Source organism: Raphanus sativus, chromosome 3 (assembly GCF_000801105.2).
Source record: "Raphanus sativus cultivar WK10039 chromosome 3, ASM80110v3, whole genome shotgun sequence".
In the NCBI taxonomy this organism is placed as follows: domain Eukaryota; kingdom Viridiplantae; phylum Streptophyta; class Magnoliopsida; order Brassicales; family Brassicaceae; genus Raphanus; species Raphanus sativus.
This window is the reverse complement of record NC_079513.1, coordinates 26826620-26844362: the sequence shown is the minus strand read 5'-3', so window position 1 is coordinate 26844362 and position 17743 is coordinate 26826620. Positions and strand designations below refer to the sequence as shown.

Below are 17743 nucleotides of genomic sequence, written 5' to 3'. Positions count from 1 at the left end.
TGAGCATGAGTATATATATACACGGAAGTGAAATAATCCAGATCATAGTTCAGTCTTTTTGCTAGAATCAGAATGGGAGAAGTGGCTGCTCAGATTCCGACGAGTTTCGGCCACGAGCTCAGGGCTTGTCTTCGTTGCCGCCTCGTGAAGACCTACGATCAGGTATCATTGGTTCTCTCTCCCTATCTCTCGCTTTGGTTTGCGTGTTTCTTTCTCTTTGGTAGTAATATAGTTTTATCTTGACAGTTTAGGGATTCTGGGTGCGAGAATTGTCCTTTCTTCAAAATAGACGAGGACCCTGAGCGTATCGTTGATGTTACCACCCCTAATTTCAACGGGTAATGACCTAATTTCCATTCCTCAAATTTGAATTTACTAGGCATTGTCATAACGTCTCTATAGGGTTTTTAAAAAAAGTCATAGCCTATGACTCATAGGGCTGTGATTTCAATGTGGAAGTGACCTAAAGTTTGCTGCTTTAGTTGCACATTTATTTTTACAGTTAGTTTCATGCAAATCAAAACAAGTTAACAGTGAGAGAGAGAGAGATGTAAGTGGTAAGTGTTGATTTGGTGTCTCTGTCTCCATCTGCCTAATACATCTGTTTGTGATTGTTTTTTTTTGCAGTACAATCTCTATGATGGATCCACGCAGAAGTTGGGCTGCGAGATGGTTAAGAATTGGTACGTTAAACCAATTACCACTTTTGACTTTTTGATATTATTGCTTACGATCATCAACATCAAGAAATTGTGTATGTGGAATAACTCATTCAGCCAATAATAAGGCCTTGATGTTGTTTTCTCGGAGCCGTATTTTGAGACTGAGATAGTGTTCTAAAACACGTTGTGATTCTTGTTTACAGGTAAATTCGCTCCTGGTTGCTACGCTCTTGCTGTCTCTGAGACACTCTCAGAGGATATGCAGGTAAATTATATATTTGCTTAGCGATATAATCAGTCCTTAGTTCTCTCCTTTTCAAATAAGGACATGGCTCCTAAAATAAGTGGAACCATGTTTCATATCGATTGTCCTCATTTTCTTATTTCACTTGTATGTGGTGTTGGCAGTCACTATGCCAAGAAGTGCGAGTGCAGTACATTCCGCCAAAACGCATTTGAAGCCCTTTTTGCATCATGTCTGACATCTCTCCTGCAAGTCGTCATCATCATCTTCAAGAAGCCAGAGTGTGAGAGAATCCATGGACGCTGCCTATTAATAGAAGATGTTTACTAGTAACTATATTTTTTTATGATTTTTAAAACTAATCTTAAGATTCAGAGTTTTGTTTTGCCAACAAAGAACATCTCTTGCAACTCATATGAATAAAAAACTACAAAAATAAAGAAGCAGCAACAAAATGGATATAAAAGAATATTCCTTTTTATTATTATAATTATAAAATTCGAGTTCACGTGGCTGTCGCTACCAACTTCATTTCACAAAAGCTAATTTAATAAAAAAAATGTTATTTAATACTCAAAAAACAGAGCCATCACACAAGTCCAACCCGATAAACAAGAGGTTGTTCTTGCTCCGACACGACAACACATCCAGAACTGGAGTTAATAGGTAAAGTCTCCCTCACTCTCCGCTTTCATCTCTAATCTATGTCCTGGATCCAAAATCTCAGACACTCCGGCTCTTTTGAAGTGTTGACTTCCTTGAATTCTATGTTCTGTTTGGTGACAATCTGTGGAACTTATGTTTGCTTCTGTGTAGAGTTAGTTACCTTCTCCTTTGGTCGAATAGATTTGTATTCTTTTGTTTGATAGGTACGAGTTTTACTTATGTTCAATTTTTTTTCATTGCAGGGGAAGAAAGAAGAATTAATAGTTTACTCTGTTTAGTGGTTCTTGTTGAAGCAAAGAAATGTCGAACATAGATATTGAAGGGATACTGAAGGAGCTACCAAACGATGGGAGGATCCCAAAGACCAAGATCGTTTGCACTCTAGGACCAGCTTCTCGCACTGTCCCCATGATCGAAAAGCTTCTCAGAGCCGGTATGAACGTCGCTCGATTCAACTTCTCACATGGCAGCCACGAATATCACCAAGGCACACTCGACAACCTCCGCACCGCTATGCAAAACACAGGCATTCTCGCTGCTGTCATGCTTGACACAAAGGTATAATAAACAATAAGTCCTTCATCTTGAATAACTTTAGTGTCGACCAGCATTTTGATTTTTTGGTTCTTGAATTTGCAAGGGGCCTGAGATTCGTACTGGTTTCTTGAAAGATGGGAACCCTATACAGCTCAAGGAAGGTCAGGAGATTACTATCACCACTGACTATGACATCCTAGGAGATGAGACGACTATCTCCATGAGCTACAAGAAGCTTCCCTTGGATGTGAAGCCAGGAAACACCATCCTCTGTGCAGATGGAAGCATAAGTCTAGCTGTCCTGTCATGTGACCCCGAGTCTGGAACTGTCAGGTGCCGGTGTGAAAACACGGCGATGCTTGGCGAGAGAAAGAACGTGAATCTCCCTGGTGTTGTTGTTGATCTTCCCACTCTGACTGAGAAGGACATTGAAGATATCATGGGTTGGGGTGTTCCAAACAGCATCGATATGATTGCGCTTTCCTTTGTCCGTAAAGGCTCAGATCTTGTTAATGTCCGGAGGGTTCTTGGTTCTCATGCTAAAAGCATTATGTTGATGTCAAAGGTACTTCAAATCTTTTCCACTTATGGCATTGCATTGAGGCATGAATCTGACTTCTTGTTTTGGGGTTTGTATTTGAAGGTTGAGAATCAGGAAGGAGTGGTTAACTTTGATGAGATACTGCGTGAAACAGATGCGTTCATGGTTGCTCGTGGTGATCTCGGGATGGAGATTCCCATAGAGAAGATCTTCCTGGCTCAAAAGCTGATGATCTACAAGTGCAACCTTGCAGGCAAACCAGTGGTCACAGCCACTCAGATGCTTGAGTCGATGATCAAATCACCAAGGCCAACACGTGCCGAAGCCACTGACGTTGCAAACGCCGTCCTCGACGGCACAGACTGCGTGATGCTCAGCGGAGAGAGTGCAGCAGGTGCTTATCCTGAGATAGCCGTGAAAGTCATGGCTAAGATCTGCATCGAAGCAGAGAGCTCGCTGGACTACAACACGATCTTCAAAGAGAGGATCAGAGCAACTCCGGTTCCAATGAGCCCGTTGGAGAGTCTTGCATCGTCAGCTGTGAGGGCTGCAAACAAGTCTCATGCGAAGCTCATCATTGTACTGACTCGTGGAGGGTCGACAGCTAAGCTTGTGGCTAAATACAGACCGGCTGTTCCGATTCTGTCGGTGGCTGTCCCAACTATGACTACTGATTCCTTTGACTGGAGTTGTAGTGACGAGTCGCCTGCAAGGCACAGTTTGATATACAGAGGTTTGATCCCTATGCTGGCTGAAGGATCAGCAAAGGCGACGGATATAGAGTCCACTGAGGTTATCATTGAAGCCGCTTTGAAGTCAGCTGTGCAGAGAGGACTGTGCAACCATGGTGATGCAGTCGTGGCGCTGCACCGTATTGGAGTCGCCTCGGTTATTAAGATCTGTGTGGTGAAGTAAAAGAAATAAAGAATGGCTTCTTGGTGGCTCTTTTATGATTGTTGGTAATCATAACTGAGAGTTAAAGCTTCGTTGCTTGAAATAAAGAAAAACAATTTAATAATGTTAAGACATCTCTCTCTCTCACTCTTGTCTTTTTGATGTAATAAGATAAGACTGTTTCTTTGCATAAGCTTTGCTTATAAAAAGATTAATTAAGCTTCAATGGTGTTTACAAGTACTAACATGCAATGAACCCATAAACGATTGAACAAAATGCAAAGAGAAGTATATGTTTAGTAGAATCATAAATACTAATCTAACTTCTAAATCACAAAGCTAATCAGCCGCCGTGGGAGAGAGAATCTTACTGGACTCTGCAGTATACAGAAGATTAAACATGAAGCCTGATGTTCTTAAAAGGGGTTCTTCCTTGAAGTCATAAAGTACTGCGCCTGATGGTTATTGGCTTACTCATCATGGGACTAACGAAACTCATCGTGGAAGCCATAGTCATCATCAGAGTCATCTTCGTTGAAAATGGCGCTGTAGAAGACGTATGGATGCTCAATCATCTCTGCCAAAGTCAGACGTCCATCTTTGTCCGAATCCGCCTGTAAGATCCAGAGAGAGAGAGAGTACAATATAAGTAACATAGAGCAGTTCAACAGCTAACTAAGTGGTGATGTATGTACCTGTGATATAATATAATCAGCTTGTTGTTTTGCGTAATAATGCTCGGTAGGATGGATTTTACTGATAACGGGAAGCAATTCAACGTCTGATAAGTACCTGTAGAGGAGTGGGAGGAAAGCTTATGTTAAGGGATGTATGGTATGGTCTGTTAACAGTAAATGTTTTTATCATTCTTCAAGTTACGTACCCGTCACCGTCTTTGTCAAGCTGAGAAAACAACTGCTTTGCAGGGCCTTCAGGCAAGTCGTGATAAGGATGCGTAGCGTTGTGATTATCTTCTTCGTAGTTTCTCACAGTGTCAAAGAGGCCGTGGTAAAACTCTTCGAAACCGACCTTACCATCTTTATCTGAATCTCTTTCTCTGCAAAAGGGAAAGGAGAAGAGAGTTAAAAAGAAGTGTTCTTTAAAAGCTATGGCAATAACATATGGCTACACAACAGTACCTTACTTCCTCCTTGCACAACCATAGCAGCAGATTAGGGTTCTTGGTATCAGCAGGATGAAGAAAGCTATAGGGAAAGAAAACAAACCATCAAGAGCATTATGACAAGATCTTTTTAACGAGAGGTGGCTTCTAATCTACAGGAGACGAAAATGCTTACTCGTTGAACTCTGTTAAGTTCAGTAGACCATCACCATTTGCATCAGATGCATTAAAATGCTCTTCCTTCCACCAACCCATGTTATAGCCAAATGAATCATTACCTGAAAATTTTATAAACTACGTCATTAGCAGTCCTCCTAAGTCCTAAGAGACAAAAGTGAGATTCTTTAACTCTACATGCCTAAGTCTGTTGCAAATTGCAATCAATCAGATATATAGTCATATATGTTCCAGCATGATCATAGCAAGTAGCACAAGGTTCTAGTCAATGAGAAAGGAAACTGCCACTGACTCACCTGCGTTGCGGACCCAAGAGGGAGGTTCATACTCAGAGAAAGAAATAAAACCATCCTTGTTCCTGTCGTGAACATCCATATCTCTCTGAGTCCTATGCATAACCTCCTTAGCAGAAGACTGCATATTCCACTCGGTCAATTCACTCTCAGTCACAAACCCATCCGTAGGAGATACATCAAGCTTCGGAAACAAAGATATCAACCTGCCAAAACAGCAACCCAATCCAAACTCCAACTAGTAAAGCGCTATAACCCAATTAAAGTTTGCATTTTTAAAATCAAAGTTCGCATTTTTAAAATCAAAGTTTGCATTTTTAAAATTAAAGTTTGCATTTTTTTTTAAAAAGAGAGCAAAAGATCTGAAATTTAAAGGAAGGAACCTATCAGTGACATTGAACTTCTCCTCATCATTCAAGTAATCCTCAGCATCCATAAAGTCCTCCCACTCAGGCTGAGACTCGTGACCAGGCGCAGGATCGTGATGAGTAGCTAGCTCGGCGTGAGAGTGCTCAATGTGCTGCCTCTCCCACTCCTTATCCTCGCGGCGGCGCTCGATGTCGGCGACGAGGGGGTCGAAGGGGATCGGATCGTGGCGAGTGGGTTTGAAGTTGAAAGAAGATCGGAGTTTGAGGCGGTGGTGCTGGTTGTGACCGTGGTGGTGGTGGTGGTGGTGATCGTGGTCGGTCTTGTTCTTAGGGGAGTAGGAGACAAGGAAGAGGACGAGGATCCCTACAGTGATGTATAGTATCACCGAAGCTTTGCCCATTGTCTTTTTTGTTTTTTTGGTAAATTGAAGGAACTGATCTGAGCTTTTGGAACCCTAAATATGTTTTTTGGCAAAGCTGGGAGCTTTTTACATTGAGTGTGAATGAAGTAGAAGAAGATACTAGATCTGCTACTACAGCTGCAAGATAGAGTTTTTAATTGTCAATACATTTATACATATATTTTCTTTTTGTTTATGATATATACACATTTATTTTGGATTTATGTATGCTTTTGTGTTGTGTTACAAAAAAATATATGCTTTTGTGTTTTCAAAAATACTATAATAAATGAAAATTTAGTTAAAATTTATTATGATTATAATTTTGAACCAAATAAAAAATTAGCAATTAGAAGTATTTTTAAAAGTTCGTAATTTATTCTATTAATTAATAAAATATACATTTTGTGCACTTTAAAGTATACATTAACTGTACAAGGTTATTTTTCAAACAAAATTTTCTCCGGAATATTTCATTTTTTAGGAGAGAAATTTTATTTAAAAATTTATGATAAATTTATATTTATTTCGGGATTTATGATATATCTGCAGAAGAATTAAATCTGGATCAGTTGGAGGGTTAGTTTTGCCCTTTAGGAATAAATGTAGAGTATTAGTATAATTAGGTCAACTATTCATTAAACCATACCGCAGCTAATCTGTCTCATAGTACTAATAAACATCACTAGATTTTGACCCGCGCTTGGAAGCGCGGAATATTTTACGATGAAAAATTTCACTAATAATATAACAAATATTTTGGTAATTTTAAAGAGTGTGTTTAGAATATTTTTGCATTTAAATCAGTGTTTTTTAATTCACCCGATTGTGATTATACCGGTTAATCCGGAGATCTAACAATTCAATTTAAGTTTTTAAAATATTCATATTAAAAAAATCATTAAAATCCGAGACTAATCGATTGAACTGTTGGATGACCGATATGTAATCTAATTTGATTTAAATTATAATAGTTTCATAATTTGTAATCTTATAATCCAAATTTTAAAGTTTATTATTTTGCAATTTATAAAATTATGACGTTTCTACAAACTTTTAAAGAGAAATGATAGATATAATATAACTAAGATTAATTATTGTATTGTTTGGAAACATTGATAGTAGTATAAAAAATATATTGTTTGGAAACATTGATAGTAGTATAAAGAAATAAGTATATTGTTTGAAACATGGATAATAGTATAAAGAAATGAACATTAATAATTTAATGTAGGTTTAATTATAAAGTATAAAAATGTATTTAATTTAAAAACTTACAAAATAAATGTTAGGTCCAATAGAATGTTTCTGTTTTAATAAGATAGATTAGCGTTGCACTCAACTTAAAGCATAAGCAGGTCATCGAGAATCGAGCTCACCACCTTCCACCACGTGGTCCAATCCCATAACCATCTCCTTTGTCTACGCCCCCACATCGATGCACAATCAGCACATGTGGGATATCATTACTTCTTGTCCACATTCAATTTGCTTCGCTTTCTCAGATTCTATCCCGTGATCCTGTGCTCCTGCTCGTATAATATAACTAAGTGGTTAGATACTAAAAAGGGTATACTCTATTGATCAGATTCCATTGATTTGGAGAGAGAAAAATGGACAAGTATGAGGTTGTGAAGGATCTAGGAACTGGAAACTTCGGTGTGGCTCGTCTTCTGAAGCACAAGGAGACCAATGAGCTCGTTGCCATGAAATACATCGAGAGAGGCCGAAAGGTCACAACTTTCCTTCTGGGTTTTTGATTCTTCAGGGGTTTTTGATTTTAGCTCTATTATAGAAAGTATGATCTTTTGAGTAAGATTTGCAGGAAAAGGTGAAAACTTTAGGGTTTAGATGAGTTATGTTGATGATGATGATGATTTGGGTTTTTGATGGGTTATGTTATGTATGTATGTATGTTTGATCAATGGACTGCAGATAGATGAGAACGTGGCTAGAGAGATTATCAATCACAGATCACTTAAGCATCCTAATATCATCCGCTTCAAGGAGGCAAGTTTTATTTTTTTTGGATTTTTAGTTATCTAAGAGAGCTGTCTTTGTGATGTTATTTTTTGATTATTATGTTGCAGGTGATTCTGACACCTACTCATCTTGCTATCGTGATGGAGTATGCTGCTGGAGGAGAGCTCTTTGATCGAATCTGCACTTCTGGTAGATTCAGTGAAGCTGAGGTGTTTTTTCTTTCTTTCTTTCTTTATAAAGTCTGGGACTTTGATCTATCTGTAACCAGTTTTCTTTCATCTTTTGATCATCCATCTATGCTTATAAGTTTTGTTTATGATCTTTTATCTTTTCAGGCTAAGTACTTCTTTCAACAGCTGATTTGTGGCGTCGACTACTGCCACTCCTTGGTATGTAATAGACTCGTTTAGAATCTGTACCAACTCTGTTGCATGACATGTACTGACTTCTCCTCTCTTTTCTTCTGTGCAGCAAATATGCCACAGAGATCTGAAGCTTGAAAACACACTGCTTGATGGGAGCCCTGCTCCGCTTTTGAAAATCTGTGACTTTGGTTACTCCAAGGTGTGTAACTCATTCATTTCCCTTTTCTTTCTTTCCCCAGTGATCTTAGTCCTCAATCTATTACAGTTTATCATCATTATCTATTCACTCGTCTCTTAATTCTTATAATCTTGTCCTGTTTTCTTTTGATTTCTCAATCTGTGTTTATTTTCTTCTTGTGTAGTCATCTATACTACACTCTAGGCCTAAATCAACCGTTGGAACTCCAGCATACATTGCACCTGAAGTTCTTTCCCGGAGAGAATATGATGGCAAGGTAACACTACTCATGTCTTATCCCTAGCACATGATTGATTGTCAGAGTAAAGCTGATAATCTCATTTAGGGGAAAAAATATGAGAATAGAAAATAAGGTTTTAATGGACCAGCCTCTGCACTTGTCCAAGCATATGGTCTTAACTCTTTTAATCATATATGTCATGATTGGCAAGAGGGACATAGACTGGCTTTTGTACTCATATGGCTGCGTTTTTTTTTTGTAGCACGCTGATGTGTGGTCATGTGGAGTAACCCTATATGTGATGCTGGTTGGAGCTTACCCATTTGAGGATCCTAATGATCCAAAGAACTTCAGGAAAACAATCCAAGTAATATAACAATCAACATGCATTTTTCTTTAATGCTCCAGTGTCTCAATAATGTAACAATTGAAAATGGTATTATTTCAGCGTATAATGGCTACACAATACAAGATCCCGGACTACGTTCACTTATCTCAGGAATGCAAACACCTTCTCTCTCGCATATTCGTCACTAACCCCGCTAAGGTACCTAAAACCATTTTCAAAACTATAACTTTGTGTAGGAAGATGTTGTTACCGTTTCTGATTTTGTCAAATAAAACTTTTTTTTGACAGAGAATCACGCTTAAGGAGATCAAGAATCATCCATGGTACACGAAGAATTTGCCAAAGGAGCTGGTAGAGTCGGCTCAAGCGGTGTATTACAAGAGAGACAACACGAGCTATTCTCTTCAGAGCATAGAGGACATAATGAAGATAGTTGGAGAAGCTAGGAATCTACCTTCATCTTCTAGTGTTAGCAAAAGCTTGGGATCAGGGGCTGAAGATGAAGAGGAAGAGGACGTTGAAGAAGAAGATGAATACGAGAAGCATGTCAAAGAGGCACATTCTTCTTGTCAAGAGCCTGATAAAGCTCAAGAAGAAAGAAAATGATCTGTTGCTCTAAACTACTTCGTACATGTTATTTCACTTTTCGATTTGATGTCTGCATACGTTCTCGTTTTCTTCAACTGTCTAGTGGTTCTGAACATAACTCAAAAAATGCTGTCGGATCTTCAGAGAGTGCTCTCAAGTGATTAAGACAAGGGGTCAAAAATATTATGATGATAATAAAATGATCTCTCTGTTAAGCATTTGCTTTTTGCTTGTTCAATGTCATTATTTTTGCCTACAAAATGTTCAATCCTCTATGCCTGCAACTATAAGCTTTTCTAGTATTAGACTCTAATTATGGCTACGCTGACTCCTCTTTCCACTTGTTAACATATCTCAAGAAGGCAGTAGCTGGATTTTCATGAAGTAGAGCTCTTACACGGGTAGATCTCCTTACCACTGCTTCTTCCATTTCTATGTCCTCAGCTATGTCCTTCGTCCTCTTTTGTAGTGTAGAGCTGAAAATAACAGATCACCACCAGGTTTTAAAGCCATGACACAAAAACAACGAGACTGTATCAAAGTGAGCACTAGACTATGACCAGATTCATAATGCAAAATATAAGTGGGAAACTCTCTCTAAACTGACCATATTCTGTCATAGACTTTCTCAAGCTGCATATGTAATGACAGTTCCCTCTCTCCTTTACGGTTTAGTGATCCCATCAATGCATCGAGCTGGATTTCAAGAAACAAATGATACAAATTTGAACAAGATCTATGCAATTATATGATCAAACAAAGATATGAGCCATGTGACTTGATGATGATACCTCTTCCTTGGAGGAATAATATCCCCATTCTTTGCAATCAGAATCTTCAACAAATATCCTCCCACTGCTTCGGAACCACCAGTACCTGTTGTAGTTTCGATCTTTACCTAAGGGGTTTGTACGTATGACTATTTTCTCCATCTCTCGTTCATAATATTGCCTCTGCATGTAAACACAAAAGTTCATACTTGATTGGTCAAAGCACACATCAAAATAGTTATGAGGGGAAAGGACTCAACCCTCTGTTCAGGGCCCCTCCTTTCCAATGTTCCCTTCTCATCTTCACTTGAAGATTTTCCACTCTGCTTCTTCCCCCAAATTCCTTTCACCTCCTCTTCTTCTTCTTCCTTTGATGTGATTTTTGTATCCATCATCTGCCTTTTGTGCTTTCTCAGATAGACATTCCCTATAAGCCTATCATTACAATAAGAAAAATAATGAGCTCCCATGTGATCTGATAAAAAAAAATGTTTCTGCATATGCGTAAAATAGGATAAGCCAGACCTTTTCTCTGATATTTCATTTCTTTTCGAAGAAACAGACCCATTCTCCATCTTGATTGCCCCCGCACTGCTCTCTTTCTTTTTGCTGTCTTCACTGCTTTCTGTTACTTGTGGGCTATTATCCAAAACTCCATCAGATTCCTCGCCAGTTTTGGAGCGTTCTTTCTCCTCTCTTTTCTTTCGGGCTTCCGCCAATGCTTCTTCTCTTCTAGCAGATCCAAGGGTATGCCGTTGTTCAACAAGCTTGTCTACTTCCCCCTTGAACGCAATTGCTTCAGCTATATGGTTCACTAATTCCCTTAGGATTTTCAGTTTTACACTGGGTTCCAACAGACCGTAGTGTCCCCGTTTTATTGTTCCAGTGTCAGAGCACAAATCAGGAGTGTCAACTGATTCCAAGAAGTCACATAGATACTCTGTCCATGTGATCAATGTTATCTGAAATAATTTGAAATGAAGTAACAACCAGGCCATCAACCATAAAGGAAAACTTTAAAATATCACAAAGATGGCCACTTCATGTTGAATGAGAATAGCATATTACTGTGCGACTTATTTTGTTAATAAAAGATGAGATGAAGTTCTGACCTTTGACTTGCGACTCCTTCTCTTTAAAGCTTTGAAATTATCACCGTCTTCATTGATGAGAAATCGGAAAAGACAGGCATGCACTTCCATAATAAGAACCAGATTACTCTCCTTGTGGCAGACAGCATTTTCAAAGTCTTCAAGAGAAAATCGCCATAGATGCAGCTGCCGACCAAACGAGAAACAAAAGTCCCAGACCATAAGAAGATCCCCAGCACAATCCATAGAAACATTAAAATCCCGTGAAAGCCGAGGACGCTTAGTGATATCAGCACCATCACGATCAGGTGGCAACAGTAAATCTTCAATTGGATAGTTGATAGACTCTTTCTCAGACTCCTTAACATCTGAAAAGAAAATAACCAACAACAAGAAATCAGTACAAAATGTATACAGGAAAGTTACATGATGAATTGCAGAGCATCAACCTCTATCTGTCTCCTCTTCAACATGTCTCTCATTCTCTGCTCTCTTTCTTTTTCCGTTTTCCCTTCCGGTTTTATCTTCCTACAGTTTAGCGATGAGACAAACCTGATTAGTATATAGACTAATTATTGTCAACGCTACAAATTATTACTTCACATCTACCTGCTTCTTTTGCCGAACCAGTTCTCCATTCTGAAAGACATATTTGTCCTGGAGTTCCTTGGGAATCTTTCTAGTGATGCCATGTGCTTTAGCCAGATATTCATTAACTACCCAAGGTATGCTGCGGCATGTGGACTCCCGAATGAAAGACTTCAGAAAATTTCTACTAAATGGAAACTTCTTCCATGATAGATCCTCCCTAGATAGCACTGCCTTCTCATTTATTTCCTTGTCTTTGTCAAGGAAGCCGACCTTATACCGAGGTTCACCATCCCCATCTGTTACTATCTCCAAGATTCTGCATGGATGCAATTCGCCAGCCCTGTTCACATACAACTCTGCACCAGAGAAAAGGCAATTTTGCAGCTCGTTCGCTATTTTGTCAGCAAGATCTTTCAATGAGAGTGTACCTATACAAATGGAATAAACAAATCAGAAATAGTGCCAAAACAAGACAAGAACTTACTGAACTGGATGATACGAAATACTCTGACACAATTATATCAGAAGATAAAGCAGCATAATCTAGGAAAGGGTTGAGAACTTACTGAACTGGATGAGACGTAAAGCAGGTGCAACTAGCACTCCAGGCAGAGTTTGAACCTTCTTGCTCGCCAATTTTTCAGACTCTAAGGCCTCCTCGTAGGTCAAGCTAGTTTTACCAGTAGATTTACATGTCCAAACTCGCTGGCGATACAGATTTATCCTCTTCAAGTACAATCTATTATACGTTAAGCAAACAAAATGGTTCTGACGCAGCATGTGCACTGGTAAACATGAACCAACCAAGCCTTTGAAAGATAATATGAATGAAGTTTGTTCCAGAATGAAACAGCATTGCAAAGTATCAAGTTTACTTATGACTCCTCTAATAAAAACATAAGTATAAAAAAAAGAAAAGTAGTCTCTTCTTTTCCAAATTCATAAACCCAAAAAAAAAGCAATAGAAGAAAGGATACTGATAATCTCGGAAAATCTCCTTTGTGAGACGAACTTGATAAACAGCGTCTCGTGGCTCCAAGCCGTTTGGGGGCTCCAGTAGTTTATGTGACTTCTTTTTCAGTAGAGGCATCCTCCTGAAGTTTACAAAAAAAAAAGTAAAAAACAATCCATTACCATCAAGGGAATGTAGTCGCGTATATACGCAACAGGTCATCCAAGCAACAAGGACAAGGCAGGGCATGCAAGCAAAACCAAGAAGAGGTCACATATGCTAAAAAAATTTAGAGTGTTTCTGTCACATTGCACAAAAAAAAAAAATCTTTCCAAAGTGGAAAAACGTAAATCCCTGGAGAAGAGAGACTACTCCCTAGAGCTGATTCTAATTTCCAGGACTGATTCGAGTGAGACAACAGAGAAGCAAGTGGGACTTGTGAGATCATGTGAAAAAGGCAGTTCAGGAAACCCTAGAAACCATGGAATCTCCCAATCGAATTCAGAAACAATCTGAACCCATTCACCGAGAGTGTTACTACCAGCTCAGATCAATAACCAGAGAACCGAAACTCTAAACCAAACCAACTAATGAATCCAAACCCCAAGATCAAGAAAATAAAAGCGCTATCATACGCCCAACAAGAAGGAAGTGCGAAACCAATACACACCCAGCAAAGCAAATCAAATGCAACAAAGAAGAACACAATCACAGTCATCACTCATCACACACACACACAGAGAGTCCTAATACAAATTCAAAACCCAATGCAAAGCTCACAATGAAGAAAGCGTATACAAGACGATCGGTTTTCCCGCCAGAATTAACATCGAGAAAGAGAGAGAGAGAGAGAGAGAGAGAGAGAGAGAGGAGTCGAATCTTACAGAGAATGTATGGAACTCGGAATATGCGTCGTCGACGGAGAGAGAGAGAGAGAGAGGTGTCTCGTTAAAACGAAAACAGTTGCTCAGATCTCTAGTCGCTTTCGCTCTCAGCTGTTGTGTTGGGTCCGTCGTCCTTCCTTAATGGGAATGACCAAGACTTATATATATGTATTTACAAGTGTTTGCTGTTTTTTTGGACGCATATATTATTTCCTTTCCAATTAATATATCTAGGCCCATTATGTGGACATACTAGGCCTCAAATCTTTGCTTTTTGGACCTTTAAGGCTTTTACAATTTTCTAGCCTTTTTATGTTTTATCAGATGTCGGCCCATGATTCAAATGTCAAAAGAATGTTTTCCACAAAACATTTTAACAAATCTAATCAGTAGAAACATTTTTCAACACAAAAAGAATTATATAAAAGAAATTTTAGTTTCTTTGAACATTTAGAATGGCCAAATATTGGTTTTATATTTATAGATATTATTTGTCAATGGTAACCCGCCAAAAACTGCAGCATAATTCTTGTATTAGATCAGGTGTTCTTCATAGTGTAACTGGCTGCATTGCTTGATTGCTAATTACCAAAGAAGATAAACACAGGCTACAAGCTACATGATGAAGACAATCACTAATTATCATATCAAGACTTGCACCATTCCGTCAAGCAAAGAGTAGGAGAAAGAGATCAATAAATCGAAATAATAATACATTGCAGTTAAGAGTCTGCAAGTCTTAAACTTTTATTTCAACAAGTAAAGGATGCAAAAAGAACCAAAAATTTGAGTGACAGTGAGTGAATATGTTCAGCATGATCTCTCGCAGCTCTCACACTCACAAATGATGGGAATCGCAATGCATTTGGCAGCACTGCCTAAAGCTTTTGTTTTTTTTCGTTATTGTCAATAAAACAAGAAAAGGAGAAGTATGAAGCATCCCCTTAAGCTGCTGCCTCCTTGGAGATCTTCTCTGCCTTGGCAACCACCTCGTCGATGCCACCAACCATGTAAAATGATTGTTCAGGAAGATCATCGTACTTGCCATCCAGCAAACCCTGCAACAAATCAACAATTCATATAAGCAGACAATCATGGAGCAGGGAGGGAAAGAAAGCCGTAAGGGGGGCAATATATACCTGGAAACTGTTGATGTTTTCCTTCAGGTCGACGTATTTTCCTGGGGCACCCGTGAAGATCTCAGCAACATGGAATGGCTGACTCAAGAATCTCTGGATCTTACGGGCACGAGCGACGGTAAGCTTGTCATCTTCACTCAGCTCATCCATTCCAAGAATGGCAATAATATCTTGCAGATTCTTGTAGTTCTGTAGCACTTTCTGCACGCCACGAGCCGTGTTGTAGTGCTCCTCACCCAAAATGTGAGGGGAAAGCATGCGGGATGTTGAATCCAGAGGATCCACAGCAGGATAGATACCAAGCTCAGAAATCTTCAAATACGAAAGACAAATGTCTATGAATGTCAGTTAATGAGCCTTCAACAAAAAAAAATTCTGAAAATAATCATACGAGGAGTCAAATTAAAACCTGTCTCGAGAGCACAGTTGTGGCATCCAAGTGAGCGAAAGTTGTGGCTGGAGCAGGATCTGTCAGATCGTCAGCAGGGACATAGATGGCTTGGACTGATGTGATGGAACCTTTCTTGGTGGTTGTGATTCGCTCTTGAAGAGCACCAAGATCAGAAGCCAAAGTTGGCTGGTAACCAACAGCAGATGGAATACGTCCGAGCAAAGCAGACACTTCAGAGTTGGCCTACACATCAGAGTTCAGCGGAGTTAGGTTTACAATCTCTTCGTCTATGTATGACAAACATGTGCTGAGAGATAACTCGAACAACAAGGTTTACCTGAGTGAAACGGAAAATGTTATCAATGAAGAGCAACACATCTTGGCCTTCGGCATCACGGAAATACTCAGCAACAGTCAAACCAGTAAGTCCAACACGGGCACGGGCACCCGGGGGCTCGTTCATTTGTCCGTACACAAGAGCACATTTGCTCTCAGACTGTTAGATGGGAAAATAATGATAATTCAGCAAAAATATCAACCAAATGCCAGTTGTCGGATAAAAGAAAGGCGAAAGCTAATCCAAATTCATTTGAAGGAAACCTGCTTCTCGCCTAGCTTGATGACACCACTCTCAATCATTTCTCTGTACAAGTCATTGCCTTCACGGGTTCGTTCTCCCACACCAGCAAACACGGAGAAACCACCTGTTCATCAGAAGAAGTACCAATTAATAAAATAAAACCGGAAGCACTACTGTAGAAACTACTTCAAAACTCCCAGAGAAATCATACCATGAGCTTTGGCGACATTGTTGATCAGTTCCATAATGAGCACCGTTTTCCCGACACCGGCACCACCAAAGAGCCCAATCTTTCCTCCTCTTTGGTAAGGAGCAAGCAGATCAACAACCTGGAACGAAACCAAAAAAAAAAAGTTAGCTTGAAACATAAACGACAAAACGTGTAACCTAAACAAGACAGAGCAAGAGCCAAGAATCTACCTTAATACCAGTGGCGAGGATCTCTTGCCCAGTGGCCAGATCAACCAAAGCAGGAGCATCTCTGTGAATAGGTAGGTAGTGCTCGGTCTCTAAACAACAGCAAAATCACATTGTCATGACAAGTTTACAAAAGGCGAAACACTGATCAAAGGTGTGGCCTAAGACTACTTACTAATCTCGCCTCTCTCGTCAATGGGCTCTCCAAGAACATTCATAATACGTCCAAGAGTAGCTCTTCCAACAGGAACCTTCAAAAGCGAAAACAAATAAACAATTAGTCATACGCATTCATTTACATAGAAAGTAACAACCTTTTGAAGAAAAAAAGTGAATCTTTTCAAAGTCAACGCTGATGGCAATGTAATGAAGCAAAACAGTATCAACAAAAACCACAGATCTAGACCTAGAATTGTCTCTCTGATTCCAGATCTATCCAAATTCGAATGCTTACAGTAATCGGAGCGCCGGTGTTGAGCACGCGCCTTCCACGAACAAGCCCCTCAGTACCATCCATAGCAATAGTCCTCACAACATTCTGACCCAAATGATGAGACACCTCAAGCACCAGCCTCGTCGGGTGATCCTGCACCTCGAGTGACGTCATAATCGGAGGCAGACCTTCCTGATCTTCGAATCTCACATCGACGATAGCGCCGATGACCTGGCATACCTTCCCGATCGCGCCTTTCCCGCCGTAATCGTACGTCTTCTTCGCCGCCTCATCCTTAGCTGGAGCAGCAGAAGATGACGATGGCGGAGCTGGGGAAGAGGTGGAATACTCGGCGACGCGTCCGAGGAGGTTACCGAAAGGAGCGGCGCAGCGAGCGGGGAAAGGAGACGAGAGCCTAGGGTTTCGGCTCCCGAATTTGGCGGCGGATCTGCCGGATGATGAACGGAGAAGCGATGATAAGACTCTCCGAGACGCCATGAGTTTGTTGTCGTATGTGTGTTGAGTGAGAGAGTGGGATGCTAGGGTAAATATACAACCTGGATCTAAGCTAAGCTCCACTCGTTGTATCTAATGGGCTTTCATGGGCCTGGGCTTTTAAATTGAAAATATATCCATTGAAACTTTTAGGACCAACAGGGCAATAAGATAGTGACCTTTGGGGATTCTAAATTGAGCTTCCGATTAACAAAATTATATTTCTAGAGGTCAAAGTCTAATTTGAAAGGTCATGCCAAGCACAAATAATCAACAAAATAATTACGTTGAGAATAAAAATAATCTGAAAGTAACATATGACTAACAAAATAATTACATCCACCACAAAAATTTTACACACATACTCCTTCTGAATTTAGAAGATTGATG

General features: G+C 39.6%; 6 protein-coding genes across 8 annotated transcripts; 3 read left to right on the top strand and 3 right to left on the bottom strand.

Moving 5' to 3' along the window:
• The first annotated feature begins 50 nt into the window (after nucleotides 1-50).
• Nucleotides 51-1342, top strand: LOC108833632 (transcription elongation factor SPT4 homolog 1-like). The gene is made up of 5 exons (XM_018607044.2): nucleotides 51-162; nucleotides 247-338; nucleotides 628-683; nucleotides 866-927; nucleotides 1071-1342. The coding sequence occupies exons 1-5, from the start codon at nucleotides 73-75 to the stop codon at nucleotides 1119-1121; spliced, it is 351 nt and encodes a 116-aa protein (XP_018462546.1). The 5' UTR covers nucleotides 51-72; the 3' UTR covers nucleotides 1122-1342.
• Nucleotides 1343-1439: 97 nt separating this feature from the next.
• On the top strand, nucleotides 1440-3770 carry LOC108833633 (pyruvate kinase, cytosolic isozyme). 3 transcript variants are annotated; one of them, XM_018607045.2, is made up of 4 exons: nucleotides 1440-1572; nucleotides 1815-2130; nucleotides 2213-2674; nucleotides 2753-3770. In XM_018607045.2, the coding sequence occupies exons 2-4, from the start codon at nucleotides 1873-1875 to the stop codon at nucleotides 3563-3565; spliced, it is 1533 nt and encodes a 510-aa protein (XP_018462547.1). In that variant the 5' UTR covers nucleotides 1440-1572; nucleotides 1815-1872; the 3' UTR covers nucleotides 3566-3770. The 3 variants fall into 3 exon arrangements, with proteins under 3 accessions (XP_018462547.1, XP_056861453.1, XP_018462548.1); XM_057005473.1 differs by having other exon boundaries at nucleotides 1473-1572; nucleotides 1851-2130; XM_018607046.2 differs by lacking the exon at nucleotides 1440-1572 and adding an exon at nucleotides 1579-1723.
• On the bottom strand, nucleotides 3725-6053 carry LOC108839049 (uncharacterized). The gene is made up of 7 exons (XM_057005474.1): nucleotides 5521-6053; nucleotides 5141-5343; nucleotides 4843-4945; nucleotides 4684-4749; nucleotides 4428-4601; nucleotides 4240-4336; nucleotides 3725-4158 (listed from the first exon to the last, which is right to left on the bottom strand). Exons 1-7 carry the CDS (start codon nucleotides 5904-5906, stop codon nucleotides 4030-4032), a joined length of 1158 nt encoding a protein of 385 aa, XP_056861454.1. The 5' UTR covers nucleotides 5907-6053; the 3' UTR covers nucleotides 3725-4029.
• Nucleotides 6054-7220: 1167 nt separating this feature from the next.
• Nucleotides 7221-9828, top strand: LOC108847764 (serine/threonine-protein kinase SRK2G). Its single transcript, XM_057005471.1, has 10 exons — nucleotides 7221-7361; nucleotides 7495-7639; nucleotides 7842-7916; nucleotides 7997-8098; nucleotides 8225-8278; nucleotides 8361-8453; nucleotides 8617-8709; nucleotides 8936-9040; nucleotides 9122-9220; nucleotides 9311-9828. The coding sequence occupies exons 2-10, from the start codon at nucleotides 7520-7522 to the stop codon at nucleotides 9626-9628; spliced, it is 1059 nt and encodes a 352-aa protein (XP_056861451.1). The 5' UTR covers nucleotides 7221-7361; nucleotides 7495-7519; the 3' UTR covers nucleotides 9629-9828.
• On the bottom strand, nucleotides 9782-14028 carry LOC108847763 (uncharacterized). Its single transcript, XM_018621092.2, has 11 exons — nucleotides 13899-14028; nucleotides 13040-13156; nucleotides 12629-12801; nucleotides 12081-12490; nucleotides 11921-11999; nucleotides 11493-11839; nucleotides 10906-11342; nucleotides 10641-10815; nucleotides 10402-10563; nucleotides 10218-10306; nucleotides 9782-10086 (listed from the first exon to the last, which is right to left on the bottom strand). Exons 2-11 carry the CDS (start codon nucleotides 13150-13152, stop codon nucleotides 9930-9932), a joined length of 2142 nt encoding a protein of 713 aa, XP_018476594.1. The 5' UTR covers nucleotides 13153-13156; nucleotides 13899-14028; the 3' UTR covers nucleotides 9782-9929.
• A 549-nt stretch (nucleotides 14029-14577) lies between these two features.
• On the bottom strand, nucleotides 14578-17390 carry LOC108847784 (ATP synthase subunit beta-1, mitochondrial). The gene is made up of 9 exons (XM_018621117.2): nucleotides 16880-17390; nucleotides 16601-16676; nucleotides 16429-16517; nucleotides 16220-16337; nucleotides 16029-16132; nucleotides 15766-15924; nucleotides 15447-15671; nucleotides 15038-15349; nucleotides 14578-14956 (listed from the first exon to the last, which is right to left on the bottom strand). Exons 1-9 carry the CDS (start codon nucleotides 17354-17356, stop codon nucleotides 14843-14845), a joined length of 1674 nt encoding a protein of 557 aa, XP_018476619.1. The 5' UTR covers nucleotides 17357-17390; the 3' UTR covers nucleotides 14578-14842.
• Nucleotides 17391-17743: the final 353 nt, after the last annotated feature.

Excerpts from the sequence above, each read along its gene's own strand:
- LOC108847763 (XM_018621092.2), bottom strand. The coding sequence starts at position 13,152 with ATGCCTCTACTGAAAAAGAAGTCACATAAACTACTGGAGCCCCCAAAC. Across the intron at positions 12,491-12,628 it reads TTTACGTCTCATCCAGTTCA|GTACACTCTCATTGAAAGAT; the intron begins GTAAGTTCTCAA and ends CCATTTGTATAG. Across the intron at positions 11,840-11,920 it reads TGAAGAGGAGACAGATAGAG|ATGTTAAGGAGTCTGAGAAA; the intron begins GTTGATGCTCTG and ends TTTTCTTTTCAG.
- LOC108847764 (XM_057005471.1), top strand. The coding sequence starts at position 7,520 with ATGGACAAGTATGAGGTTGTGAAGGATCTAGGAACTGGAAACTTCGGT. Across the intron at positions 7,917-7,996 it reads ATATCATCCGCTTCAAGGAG|GTGATTCTGACACCTACTCA; the intron begins GCAAGTTTTATT and ends ATTATGTTGCAG. Across the intron at positions 8,454-8,616 it reads GTGACTTTGGTTACTCCAAG|TCATCTATACTACACTCTAG; the intron begins GTGTGTAACTCA and ends CTTCTTGTGTAG.
- LOC108833633 (XM_018607045.2), top strand. The coding sequence starts at position 1,873 with ATGTCGAACATAGATATTGAAGGGATACTGAAGGAGCTACCAAACGAT. Across the intron at positions 2,131-2,212 it reads CTGTCATGCTTGACACAAAG|GGGCCTGAGATTCGTACTGG; the intron begins GTATAATAAACA and ends TGAATTTGCAAG. Across the intron at positions 2,675-2,752 it reads GCATTATGTTGATGTCAAAG|GTTGAGAATCAGGAAGGAGT; the intron begins GTACTTCAAATC and ends TTGTATTTGAAG.
- LOC108833632 (XM_018607044.2), top strand. The coding sequence starts at position 73 with ATGGGAGAAGTGGCTGCTCAGATTCCGACGAGTTTCGGCCACGAGCTC. Across the intron at positions 163-246 it reads TCGTGAAGACCTACGATCAG|TTTAGGGATTCTGGGTGCGA; the intron begins GTATCATTGGTT and ends TTATCTTGACAG. Across the intron at positions 928-1,070 it reads CACTCTCAGAGGATATGCAG|TCACTATGCCAAGAAGTGCG; the intron begins GTAAATTATATA and ends TGGTGTTGGCAG.
- LOC108847784 (XM_018621117.2), bottom strand. The coding sequence starts at position 17,356 with ATGGCGTCTCGGAGAGTCTTATCATCGCTTCTCCGTTCATCATCCGGC. Across the intron at positions 15,925-16,028 it reads TCAAGCTAGGCGAGAAGCAG|TCTGAGAGCAAATGTGCTCT; the intron begins GTTTCCTTCAAA and ends CCCATCTAACAG. Across the intron at positions 15,350-15,446 it reads CAACTGTGCTCTCGAGACAG|ATTTCTGAGCTTGGTATCTA; the intron begins GTTTTAATTTGA and ends TCGTATTTGAAG.
- LOC108839049 (XM_057005474.1), bottom strand. The coding sequence starts at position 5,906 with ATGGGCAAAGCTTCGGTGATACTATACATCACTGTAGGGATCCTCGTC. Across the intron at positions 4,946-5,140 it reads CTCTTGGGTCCGCAACGCAG|GTAATGATTCATTTGGCTAT; the intron begins GTGAGTCAGTGG and ends TAAAATTTTCAG. Across the intron at positions 4,159-4,239 it reads CTGATTATATTATATCACAG|GCGGATTCGGACAAAGATGG; the intron begins GTACATACATCA and ends TGGATCTTACAG.